Source organism: Camellia sinensis, unplaced genomic scaffold (assembly GCF_055761805.1).
Source record: "Camellia sinensis isolate YWXY unplaced genomic scaffold, ASM5576180v1 Unanchor4, whole genome shotgun sequence".
In the NCBI taxonomy this organism is placed as follows: domain Eukaryota; kingdom Viridiplantae; phylum Streptophyta; class Magnoliopsida; order Ericales; family Theaceae; genus Camellia; species Camellia sinensis.
This window is the reverse complement of record NW_028129277.1, coordinates 11,451,960-11,465,367: the sequence shown is the minus strand read 5'-3', so window position 1 is coordinate 11,465,367 and position 13,408 is coordinate 11,451,960. Positions and strand designations below refer to the sequence as shown.

Here is a 13,408-nt window from a genome sequence, read left to right as displayed (position 1 = left end):
ATGTTGGGTTTTTGGCCCCTATATTGCGTACGTGTTCCAAATCTTTTGTGTTAGTAAGTACTACTATACTATTAAATACATTTGGTAGTTCGATGCACGATGTCTGCTATTCTTAAAAAATGATTGGTGTAATCTGAAATGGTTAAGAGATGATTAATTTGATATAAGAGTTGTTGTATGGTAAATCTGAAATGCTATTATGCAGGCAATTTGCTCAACGTTCATGGGTCCGGAAGCTTCAATACATTGCTGAGTTGGAAAAGAATGTGCATGCTTTACAGGCAACACTACAAGAAAAAGGACATACGGTGACGTTTTTTTTTATGACGTTTTTAAAAAACGTCGTGAAATTGTCCAGATTTTTCAAATTCCAAAAAAATTAAACTAAACCATCTCTCGTTTTGTGCCCCGTTATTTCTTTTAAACAGTGGCTCAACTCAAGGCTATGACATTCTTCTATTCAGATTGAACAGAGGCGTGACTTGAGAAAGAGAGAGAAATCGAGGCATCGGATCTTCGAGGCGTCGGATCTTCGATCTCCATCAATTCTTCAGTTGTTTGATCTGAAAAATCTTGTTCTACTCATGATTTGAGCGTATCTCTCCGTGATTGTTCGAATCCCTATGATCTAAATCGGTCTAGGGCTCAAGGTTAGGGTTTTCTGATATAGATTTGCTAGGTTTGGGGATGCGGTTGGATCAGGAAATTGTGGGATTGGGGATGCTGTTGGATCCTCTCCAGAAAGCCCACCTTCGCCAGAGATCTGGAGATGAACGAACAAGAGACTACTGCTCTGGGCTGCCACAGCAAGGGTAGCTGGAGACACGTCTTCTACAAGCTCAGAAAGCTTCTAGTCCGCCCTCATCATAACCTCCCTCAAACCTTCAGGTACGACTCCGTTACTTATTCTCAGAACTTCGACGATGGAATCGGAAAGATCAACACCAGATCCCAACTTAATCATTGATTCATTTGGGCATCCATATCCATCAATCAATGTCGTTTTGGAAAATTAACATCATCATGTGTTCGTGGAAAAATAAAGCTGTAGATCGTCTCAAGATCAAGCTCACGTTTTTGCATCTGCCATATCGTTCATTCCTGCCTTCCTTCCTTCTTTCTTTCTTTTATTTTTTTTTTAAATTTTTTATGTCAATGATGAATGGTGTTAATTGAGGGACTTTTTAATTAAGGGGGGGGGGATTGTTACTTGTTAATTGTTGTGTAAATTAGATGTAAGAATTTCTAATACGTAAATGTGGGTTTGTTTAGATGTGAGTGGTTCTAAGGATGTCGTCTGGGCTCCCAAAAAAACAATGAGTGTAATATTTTTTTAAATTCCAGTATGTAATTTCATGATTAATTTCTTCATTTATTTGAGTTTAGTCTCTCTGCAGTTTCTCTATTATGTACTATAAGACTTTGATTCAATTGAATGTTATTATTGTCCATCTACTCTTTCTTGCAAATAATTCTTTGTTAATTTTGTTTTTTTCTTATATTAATTACTCACAGAATTTTGATTTTTTTGGTAATCAGGAAGTTAATTAAAGGTCTTTAGTGCATTTTATGAAAAAAGAATTAAAACAAGATTAGAGATAATGCAAGGGCTCGTCCTGTTGTCTGTGTGATAAATAAAGAGTCTCATTGTTGGCTTCAAGCATTTTTAATTTTTAATAAAGTTACATCTGTATATTATGAGAAACTCAAAAAAAACAAAGTTGTAGTAGTATTAATCTAGCTGTAATATTATGGAAGAGTCACAATTGATGTTACAAAAATATAGTAATCCCTTCTATTTTGAGCCTTGTTTTTTTTGGCTCTGAATGGGCTGATTTGCTGGAAGATGCAGTAGATTGTGAATTCCCTGTTTCTGTCACTGATTTAGTTTTCTAGATTGTTACTGCCTTTCTTTTCCTATTTGTGTAATATATTTATGCTGTATGGTTTTCCACCAGTGCTATATTTTGTTTGTCTTATCACTGCTATTAGGGTTTTGTTAAAGAAATTGTTTCTTAAATTTGTCGATATGATTCAGGCATTAACAGAAATCTCGTGACTGTAGGTACTACTTAACAGATGGCTTCGCATCTACAGACGTCACCGAAGAGAACAAGAGATGGTATTTTTTTTCTTCCTAATATTATGTATTGTTTTATCAAACTACAAAGCGTCAGCTTGGGATTTCCCCTTTTATGTTGTGATGTGCTTTTTCCTTGCAGATGCAATCTGAAGTTGTTGAGGAAATTATTTACGGCTTGGAATCAGGCATTTTGTTTGGGTACTGTCTCTCTATGTGGTTTTACTTGAAAATTTTTTAGCACGTTAATACTTTCTTCCATCTTTTGGGTTAATTGCACTAATAATACTGCTATTGTCAAAACCTGACAGGGATACAATCTTTTAAGAGACGAGGGAAAACAAATAAAAAAATAAATGGAAATTCTAAAAGGAATAATTTGATGATGCAAAATGCTACCACTACACGATACACGAGTAAAACACCCACTGTTATTTGGGAGACATGGTTGGACACCATGACAGTTATAACTGCTTTCCTAGTAACTGGAAGAAGTCTGAAAGACTCAAAACAGGTCATTGTGGGAAAGTAGGATACTGTGTGGACCTTTTTGTTCAGAAGGAGATTTCACATGTATCATAAAAGGACTTAGTTTTTCAGTTGGGCTACCTAATTGTTTGGCGTATTACCAAAAGGAGTGCTAGTGTGAAGTCCTTGTGGAAAATTACTTGTAGACAGATGGCATGATGGACTAGATATTGCTTCTATCAGTCTTCTTTACACTTTTTCCCCCTGATCTATCACTGAATATTACTTTACCCCCATAACTTTAAAACCATACATTTGGATCCCTCAACTATAAAAATTGCTTCACTTCCACCCTTCCAAAAGAAGGGTATTTGTACCATTTTTCATAGTTAATGGTTCTCAATGTACAGTATTGAAGTTGATGTGGTAAAGCAATATTCATTGATAGTTGAGGGGAGATAAAAGTGTAATTAACCCTTTGTCTGCAGGACTGGTGGCTTTCTCCTTCTAGACTTCTTATCCAATAACTCTTTCTTTTTTTCTTTTTTTTTTTTTTTGAAAAAAATTGTTTACTTAATTAAGAGTGAAGTTAGAAATTTAGTAAATTGAATAACAATGAGAGAGACAACAGGATCAGTTCCGGTTGGTGTTGGATATAACATTTCTCATATTTGGTAATACAACTGACTGGTAGAATTGCATCATTTGAAGTTAAAATTAGTTGCCAGATGCTGAAGTTTACATTTCTCATATTTAGCCATGTAAAACTTCAATTGACAGGGAACTTTTACATAGCTAAATAGCATAATTTGATTCGTCAATTGAAGTTAAAATGAGTTGCCAGATGTTGAAGTTTGCTACGTCGGTTTACCAGGGTGAAGTCCTGGTAAACAGCAGGGTCAAGGCACACAGCTTAAGGATATACCAAATGGTATGTATTTATCATTTATCTAGTTCTGAGTTTGTCAATTCAGATGTAGAAAAGTACTAATTATGGATTGACAGCTAGAATTTGAATTGCATCAATACAGATTTGTTGTTCCTCAATCTTATTTTGTTATATTGTTTTATGCTCTGTCTGGCTAGGATGTCTTGGTTTTCACATCGATCTCTAAAGTTCATTTAAATGTTATTTTCCCAAGGAGGTGTTGTTCCAGTGTATAAGCGGAACATTTAAATGAGTTATGTTGGTGATGTCTGGAGTCTTTAGTTTCTAAGGTCAGGTCATAGCTTTTGATTGGTTAGATTTACAATGCTCTTTCATAATTCACACATAAATTGTATGGGTGTATTAGAAGCTTGAATAATATTTTTGCCTTGAACATCCAACAATGCACTAAAATATTAATTTTGCTACTTGTAAAGCAAATTGAAATGAGAATTGTAAGATTTGACACAAAATATAAAAATGATATTAAACAATCGGATATATGAAAAATTAAAATAAATGGATTTTGGTAATTTTGGAGCTTTGTGATTTAAAGTTGCCAGATGTTGAAAGCAATTGGTGCTTTGTAATATAACTCTGGTATAACGGCGTTACCCAAACTGCAAAATAGCTTTTGTTTGAACTTGTACTTACTGTTTAGATGTGCACTACTGTATGGCTCAAGAAAAGAGGGGGGGGGGGAATTCTGCGTCATCTAGTGATAATTGCCTACAAGCCTTGATGGATTGGAAGCAGTAACTTTGCCGGAGGATGAGGCCCACAATTTGATGTTAAAACTACTCACTAGAATTACGTTGGAACTTTGTTTACATATTTACATTTGCAGTGATCCCTTTCATTTCAGGGGAGAAAGGAACTGGAAAAGGTGGGAAGCCTCTCCATTACAAAGGGAGCAAATTCCATAGGATCATTCCCAGTTTTATGATCCAGGGAGGTGATTTTACTCTTGGTGATGGGCGGGGTGGAGAATCAATCTATGGTGACAACTTTGCTGATGAGAATTTTGAACTGAAGCACACCGGCCCTGGTAAGCACAAAACCCCTCGCAAGTACCTTATCTAAACTCTAGGCTTTCAAGTTTGCCACAAGAATTTTGATTTAATTTTTTTTTCCCTTTCTTATTACAGGAGTAATATCCATGGCAAATGGAGGAGCAGACACCAACGGATCACAATTCTTCATTACTACTGTGACAACTAGCTGGTAATTAACTATGTACTCCTCTCTATAGGAACTTTTCCAACATTTACTAGAGAAATACACATCCTGCATAGAGGTGGCACTGTTTTGGTGGCCTGCCTAAGCTAGCCCACATTTTTAAGGGCTTTGAATTGATAATTAGGCTTATTGGGCCAGGCTGGCCTAAACTTTTTAAATGCTAGTCTCAATTCATCTGAATTGGTCAACTCTATATAACTTACAATTAGTCAGATTTGTGTTGTATGTTTAAGTGTTGTGCTCACAATTGGTATGTTTTCATTGTCTCTGCTCGTTTAAAGCCTCTTTTCTCATGAATTTTGGGTTTTGTATGTTGAAAAATGTTAGTCTGAAAGTTTGGGTCTGTCTGTATGTTTTACTGTAATCATGTAGTGTAGAGGACAGGAAACTAGGAATTACCAAGAACTTCGTGTAACACTTTTTGTGGACTTGTAAAAGGAGAATAAAAAATGTGAAATAAGTTTTTGGATGCCATTATCATATTTGTGCATTTTTTGTATCATCAAAAACCAGAAGACCAGTTAGGAGATGCAATCACCAGAACAACAAAACAATATTCACAACAAACCGACAAAATTTGGCACATGGTGAAGGTATAGGTATGGTGGTTGCAAATGAAAACCACACCCCAAAATAACATTCAAATTAACTGTCTAGTTTTGTTAATCACTCTGTTTTTAATTGTTTTAGAGGGAATCTCTGAGTTCTATGGAAAATGATAGAATATATTGTTATTGAAATAATGACATTTAAAGTTTTTTGAGGAAAACAATGAAATTGTTTCAAGTGTATTTATTTTATTTTATTTCAAGGACTCTACTGCAGAGCTCTTCATGGGCATCTTCTTACTGTCTGCCTTTGCTGTAATTAGTAATATAGAATTCAACTGTTGACTCGCTGGAATTGGTTTCAATGTTTTTGGTTTTTGGTTTCTTCTTTTGCTTTTAAAGTTATGATTTTGGGGGATATGGTTAGACTTCTCAAGACAGTTTTTGGGTTAGGATTTTTTTTATTTTATTTTTTATGTTGTTATTAAATTTCATCACCTTTGGATACTTTGACCATTTTAATTATTTTCTTGTGTATCAGACTTAAATATAGTAATAATATCCTTCTGAGGTGGTCCACTTATCCTGATGAGCTGAGCTGACCCTTTTTCTTCTCTCTTTTGTGTTGTTGAATAGCTTTGACAATTTTATGCAACTTGTGATTGGTACATTATGAACACCCATGAGCTGAGTTGAGCTAACCTGGAGCTGAGCTGCACCTTTGGACTCTATGCTGGCTTCTTTTCTTTTTGGTAACAGGTGATTGGATATTGAAGACAATGTCATGATGCAAATCGCACCATTAATTGCTTGTTTATCAGGGATTGTTGAGACCATGGTTTATGATTGTGTTTTATTTATTTTTTAATTTTTTAATAATTAAAAAAAAATCAATTCATTATGTAGTTACTATATATGCATTTTGCACCTGAACATTAAATTTTTGTACATGAGTATTTGAATGTCTGACATGTGCATGGAAATGGTATCTTTGTCCCTTCAAGACTAATTGATGAGCTGGATTTACTATGCATTTAGAGGCCATGAGGTGTACCAAACACTGTTCAAGGAGGGGACTAAGGAGGCCCAGGTTTCAGATTGCAATCTCCAGCTCCCAAACGGGATAAGACTTTGTACATCTTATTCTCTTCAAACCCTGCATTAACGGGAATCTAGTGTACTGGATCACCCTTTATTTATTTTTATAAGTCGTGTTTCCCTTGTTTTCATGTTTAGTACTTTGATTTTCTCTCTGTGGATTATCATCCATCAGGCATAGATGGACTGGTAGATATGAAGCCCATCTATGGGACAACAGTTGTAAGAAAGAGGGACAAAGCAGGAAAGGAAGGCAAGGTTAGTGAAGGAAACATATAATCCATCCACATTGCCTCCTTAAGATTTTTACTTTGCCAGGCCCTGCATTGTTGGCCATCTTTTGTTGTTCAAGTGACTAATATACTATTCTTTCCTCATTTCTCATGTTCTTCATTGCTGGGTGATACCAATAATGACTATCAGTTTATCTGGGTAAGTCTTGTTATTGACAATGATTGAGTAATAAGCATGTTCTTTCCTTCAATTCTCATAGCATCATCATTGCCAAATACTAATTTTCAGGGGGTTATGATATGGAAGCAAAGTCTGCAAGAGCTTATGATTTAGCTGCACTCAAGTATTGGGGCCCTTCGACCCATATCAATTTTCCGGTGGTTCTCTGACCCTCTCATCAGCTTATTTCATCTAACAATTGTTTTGTAACTGACATGGGACTCTGTATATTGATGATTTAGCTGGAAAACTATCAACAAGAACTTGAACATATGAAGAACATGACCAGACAAGAATATGTTGCTCACTTAAGAAGGTATAGTCTATCCCTTTGTATATTAGACAACAATGTTTGTTTTCTTTGTTTGATGTGTTTTTATCTCTAATATATTGATCTTTGCAGAAAAAGCAGTGGCTTCTCAAGGGGTGCTTCAATGTACAGAGGAGTCACAAGGTCTTACTATTTTTTGCACATACATCTGTTAATCTATAATTTTTGTTGGCACACTTCCTTTAATTATAAGTAGAAGTATATTTGATGTACATCTCGTCGTTCCCAGACCCTGCCCTTCTTTATGGGTCTCTAATTCTGATGTAATCTTCAACAGACATCATCAACATGGACGCTGGCAAGCTCGGATAGGCAGAGTTGCAGGAAACAAGGACCTTTATCTAGGGACATTCAGTGAGTTCCTTTGCATCTTCTCAATTTATTTGGGCAAAAACGTTTTCCCGTAGACATCTAATTGCTAAAAAATCTTCTCATTTCAAATTCTGCCAAGACATTAGTGGTTTTGCTACATAATTTGCTAAAAAAATGCAACTATTTAAATGCAATCTGTGGCTTTCTGTTCTTGTACTGGTTTTGATTTCATTTCGATCTGGTTCTGATTTAACTGCAATTTTCAGGCACCCAGGAGGAAGCTGCTGAGGCCTATGACATAGCAGCAATAAAATTTCACGGGGTTAGTGTGTCACTAACTTTGACTTAATGGGTATTGTGTATTCATTTTGTATTTTGTAGTTTCTGTCAATGAAGTTAGCTTCTGTGAATCCAAGGTTGGAATTTAACATGGATAGTCTCTTGTCAAAAGATGTGTGTATAGAAACTTGTAAAATCAATTTCTTTTATCTATTGTGATGTTTTTTTCTAAAATTGGTTGTAAATTTCGGGTATTTCAGCCTAATGGCTCTTTCCCTCATCAAACATACCCATTAAATTGGTCAAGAACCCAAACCACAATACAGGATTTCAATCATCCCACATGAAAATTGAATTGTGGTCACCATTGATTTGTCCTCAACTCAAGGCCCAGAGGCTGCTGTATATTAATGGATTTTTTTTACGAGAAATATTAAAAGAAAAATCTTGATGCTTACCTAAAATATAGTAGAATCACAAGTTGCTTCATTCACCAACTAAATTTGATTTGTTGGATGAAGAACTGTGTTGAATCAAGAAGGGTTGACTTTTGTTAAATCTATTTTCTATAACAGCTTTAGATATGTTACATATGATCTCTATAATTGAAATTGGTTTGATCTATTTTTGCAGGAATAGTATGTATCCTGAGCAGTTGACTCGTTTCAGTTGTGAACTATAACTCTTTATGAGTTCAAGAAGAGCATACAGTCTCTAATGTTTTTGTAGTGGAAGTGGATAGAACCATAGATAGACCTGTGGATAGAACCATAGATAGACCTGTAGACACCAATGCTTGCTTAAAGATGGGTTTTAAGCCACTGGTTTGGTATTGTCAGCCAGTGGCAAATGGACACTTTGGTTGTTTCCATCTACAATTTGGTTCTTGTGGGCCTGTGCTTATATCGAATATGGCTAACTATGAAAAATTTATCGCTATTTTTTAGTTTTTTTTATAGGTATTTCTTTAGTTCAATAACATAAAATTAGCACAATTTAAAAAAAAAAAAAGAAAGGGGCTATCACGGCGTTTCTAAAAACGTCGCTAAATAGCATACCAACAGTTGGAGTTTTGAAAAACAGATACGGCGGCGTTTTTAAAACGTCGCTAAATAGAACGGTGATGTCATGTTACCGTTAGGAGAACTTTTAGCGGCGCCTATAGTAATATAGCGACGTTTCTAAAGCGCCATAGAGTTATAGCGACGGCCGCATCTTCGACGTTTGGTGATAAACGCCGCACAAGGATTTAACGGCGTTTTTAAGAGTTATAGCGGCGTTTTTTAAACGCCTCTAAAACTCTAATTTCCAGCAGTGCAAGTATTATAAACTATGAAATTTTGAGCTCGAATTTTCGTGGATAGGTTAGACTGTGATGATACAGCATGTTCCAGATGGAACAGGTCGGATTTGATCCACGCTTCCCAAACCGGTGCCCGAGGTATCAAGCTCACAGAGAGACCTGCACAAGAGTTCAACGGGGAACAGGGAGTCCCCCAGCGAACCCTCCGACGAGCAAGTTAGAAAGAGAGATGGAATGTAGAGAGAGATTAGTGATAGAAAAGCTTAACCCTTTCCTTGTCTTTGATGCCTACTTATATCCTCTGCTAATCATTTCGTTTTCCCTTCCGACCTGTCACCTTGGCCGAAAGTCTATGCTCTAGCTTACTTTGTTCATGGTGAGGCCGTTCTGTCCCGACGGGGAAGGGTCATCGCAATAAATGCTGCAGGAAAACTCATTAATGACTAAAGTGTGGTGCAATAACTTTGCAGGATCTTTGTTTGCTGATGTGGGTGATTCTCTACTTGCCAAGTGTTTAGATGTCATTGGTGTTTGGTGTAATGCTGGGTTTCACGAGTGTTGGGCTTTAGTATTTGAATCATAGATTGGACCTTAGGCGGTGGGCCATATCCTTTATGGGCTTACCCATGTCAGTAGTCCCGTATTCCCAATTGCAGCTTTAGTCCAACGAAGGGAATAATGAAGAAAACGAGGGTTGTGAGAGACTGTCGACGAGGGGTGACCGAGCGGAGGAACCGATCGTGAGGAGGGCCGACTGCGAAGGGTGACCGAGTGAAGGGACCGACCGTAAGGAGGACCGACCGTAAGGAGTTCCGACCGCGAAGGGTGACCGAGTGGAGAGACCGACCGTGAGGAGGGTCGACCGCGAAGGGTGACCGAGTGGAGGGACTGACCGTGAGGAGGGCCGACCGCAAAGGGTGACCGGGTGGAGGGAGAAGTGGCGGTGCGCGGGGCTCGAGGAGTGGCAAGGCACGTGGTGATTTGAAGTGGAAAAGACAAGGTAGGGGAAGGGGGCAGTGGATCGTGGTCGTACACGTGGCGGAATCCCATAATGGGGAAGGTTAGGCGTTGAGCAAGAAACGAAGGGATAAGTCAATATAGAGTGTTTGAAAAGGTGGTTTTGAAAATTTTATGAAAATTTTCAAACTGGCAAAATTTGACCTTGACTCTTGGAATACAGGCAAGCCTTGGGCGTTTGGTTTTATCCGTTTTACCTATCTTTGTTCAAAAAACCAGCACGTCCCAAAAATAAACTCGTTTGTTTCCAGTGATACACCTCTACAACATTTTGTGAACTTTCTTGTGCCCGCGTCCGAAGCCATTCGCCGACACACAAGAGAAATGGCCCAAGAGGAAGTAACAACTGCAAGGCTTGATTCATTAGGCGACGACGATGCAGTGGAGTTGGGGGAACAGTACCGTGCAGAGCGAAGGGATGGGGGGTAGTTAGTAAGGCAGTGTCGGCTCGTCCTATGATGATGATTGCGGCCGCGAAACCTATTAGTCAAGTGGAGCCGAACGACTGGCACAAGAAAGCCGATAAATCGACATGTACGGCAGAGGAGTTGGAGGAGATGCGCGAGAGGTATCAGATTCCCGCGGAGATAGAGTTGAAATTGCCGATGTCGAAGGAGAGGCCATCCGACGCCCGACCGGGGGAGTTTTCCCTCTAAGAAGAGGCGCTAAAGGGGGGGTTAAGGTTGTCGCTTCCCCGGATAGTAGTGGAAGTGTTGAATCAGTTGGAGGTGGCTCTGGGCTAACTAATGCCCAATGCGTAGAAGATTTTATTTGCCTATGCAAGCGGGTGGCCGCAGGCGAACGAGGGGGCTACAATGACGGTGGATGAGTTTTTTGCATGCTACAAGGCTTCGAGCCAGCAAGAGACTTGGGTCACTCTACAAACGACCGTAGGAAAGGGTCTGGTGGCGGGGTTGCCGTCGTCAGTGAAAGGGTGGAGACCGCGGTGGTTCTACGTGTCCGCCAACAGAGGAGTAGGAGTGCGCATGGTGTGGAAGGTGCCAACCAAGTCGGTTAAGCCAAGGTTGGAGGCAGAAGCAGAGGAGAGGGTGAAAAAGGTGAAGGCATGGAGGGAGAAGGAGTGCGCCAAGTGGAACGACCTCGTTCAGCCCTTAGCCTTGTTTGCCTCAAGGCTGGGCCCTCAGCCGACCAGTGGAGATCTTGTTCCGGCAGAACTAGAGGCGAGGAGGAAGAGGCAAGAGGCAAGAGGCGGAGGACAAAACCACCTTCGCCAAGGCCGAACAGTACAAAGAGGCGAAGTTAGGCCGCCCGCCCAAACCAATCGTCAGGGAATGAGTCCGACCGCGTCCCAAGCCGCTAGGGGAGAAGGACCTGAGCGGTTTTGAGCCACGACCACCTCCAGTGGATCTTCTTAAGGAAAAGAGCAAAAAGGAGGTGGAGGCTGTGCTGAAGAAGAAGAAAAGAGTAATGGAAAGAGAGGAGGGGCCAGCCTTGAAGAGAATGAAGGAGGGGATGGCAGAGGGGACCCCCGGAATGGAGTTGGAGGGAACAGTGAAGGGGATGAAGAGTGCCCTGGCCCTCGAAACACAAGTGGAAGGTCGAGCGACTGGCCCTGAGCAGGGAACAGAGCAACAGCCCAAGGTTAGTCCTATGCCCCAAGGAGAAGGAGAGTGGGCCAGGTTGAAGACCGTCATTTACCATGAACTTCTTGCTTGGGTGATTGTAGCTACGCTTGTTTGTAACCATGTTGGCACATCGAAGAGCTGGTTGAGCAGAAAGTTGTATCTGGATCGGTATGTAATTAGCCTTCTTTTGTTGGTTGCTTTTGATAGAATTAATATTTAGTGCAAGGAGGTTTTTGGGAAGTTAAAAGAACTCCAAAAATTATATCTTAAGAAGGATTGATGAGTTGGATCGTATTGAGTCTAGTGGAGGACTTGGTGGTGTCTCCTTGAGTTATGGAACCATTAATTGAGTGTGGACTGTTTATTCATCTGGTCTGTGGCTATTATGCCTCTTAAAGTTAAAGTGTTTGCATGGTCTGTGGCTCGCAAGCAGTTTAATACCAATGGCATGATTTAGGAAATGAGGCCTGATTGCCTTTTGCTTCCACAATGAGGTGTCATATGTAAAAGGGCAGGGAGACTATTGATCACTTGCTCTTGCGTTGTGTCGTAGCTATGACTTTATGGCACAGATTCATTTTAGTCTAAGAACCACATTCATTTTTAGGAAGGTGGCGTGCCCATATCAGACACACAATCGGGGGACCCACGCATCCATCGTTTATATTTTAGTAGTTTATATGTCAAGTATTGTATACATTTATATATTGGTTGGTTTGTTGCAAGAAATGCTTATCATCGGCCTGGAAATCATTTGCTTTGCAATAAACTGAGACTATAGAACTTAGTAGTGTAGAATTACACACAAGACATTGACACAATTGGACTCTCAACACAAATACAATGCACAATGAATCCTTTAGAAGGACAATATATGGAGAGGATACAACACAATGTAAATATAAGACTACTACATATATTACTAGTGTCTGTTGCACACTTGACTTGTGGTCACCCTGTGTACGATGCGAAACTTTTCAAATTGAGAAGAAAAGGCTGGACACTTCTCTGGGTGTATTTTTTGTCCCTTTCTCCCCATCCACTAAGAAATGAAGAAAAAATTTAGCTTATATTTCATTAACCTTTTCATTTACATTTTCCTTTCCAAATCCATGATATTAACACTGCCCAAGGGTGGACACATTTTGAGGAGTTACCAAGAATTTTGGTGTCCAAAATTGACCCTGTTCTTTTGTAGGATGTTTATGCTACTTAGCTTTGGATAAACAGTTTCCTGTTTGCTTGGAGAGGTTATTAGTTTCCTGTTGGGATATATTGGCTTTCCCTTGCATGTTCTGCATTAATTTTAAATTAGTGTTTCAATAATATATGACACTTGAATTCAAAGAAAGAATGAGAGGCTAATATTTCCTTTTCGTTTCTAAATCTCTATCCAAATTCATAATCCAAACATAACCTTAGAAGAGATATTAGGTTGTGCTATGCAGGCAAGCTAGGAATTCATTTCCACATATTCATTGAGAAACTAAGACAATTTAGGCTTTGTGTAATGGAACATGATGTATTGGAGAGAGAGATTGGAAGGCTACGAGCGCTGTATCTGCAACAACAACAGCCACCGCAACAACAGCAACCATCTTCTAGCCATCGACGCACCAAAAATAGGGACCTTGATTTCCAATTTGCAAACCTTTCTTTGAAACACAAGGATGCTAGTTCTAGTCATGATCTTATTTCAGGCGCTTTAACATTTGAACCACGTGGCGTAGCTAGCAAGCCGTTTGTGCTGTGTCGTTCCGTGACTT

The 13,408-nt window shown here is 39.2% G+C and overlaps 1 protein-coding gene across 1 annotated transcript; it reads left to right on the top strand.

The window, feature by feature from the left end:
* Positions 1–4,635: 4,635 nt before the first annotated feature.
* On the top strand, positions 4,636–7,567 carry LOC145816696 (AP2-like ethylene-responsive transcription factor AIL1). Its single transcript, XM_082912592.1, has 7 exons — positions 4,636–4,700; positions 6,537–6,619; positions 6,785–6,793; positions 6,884–6,972; positions 7,057–7,130; positions 7,218–7,268; positions 7,423–7,567. Exons 1-7 carry the CDS (start codon positions 4,636–4,638, stop codon positions 7,550–7,552), a joined length of 501 nt encoding a protein of 166 aa, XP_082768718.1. The 3' UTR covers positions 7,553–7,567.
* Positions 7,568–13,408: the final 5,841 nt, after the last annotated feature.

Bases quoted from the DNA above. Each gene is read 5' to 3' on its own strand.
- LOC145816696 (XM_082912592.1), top strand. From the start codon at position 4,636: ATGGCAAATGGAGGAGCAGACACCAACGGATCACAATTCTTCATTACT. The intron at 7,131-7,217 runs GTATAGTCTATC...TGATCTTTGCAG, and splicing joins TATGTTGCTCACTTAAGAAG to AAAAAGCAGTGGCTTCTCAA. The intron at 7,269-7,422 runs GTCTTACTATTT...AATCTTCAACAG, and splicing joins ATGTACAGAGGAGTCACAAG to ACATCATCAACATGGACGCT.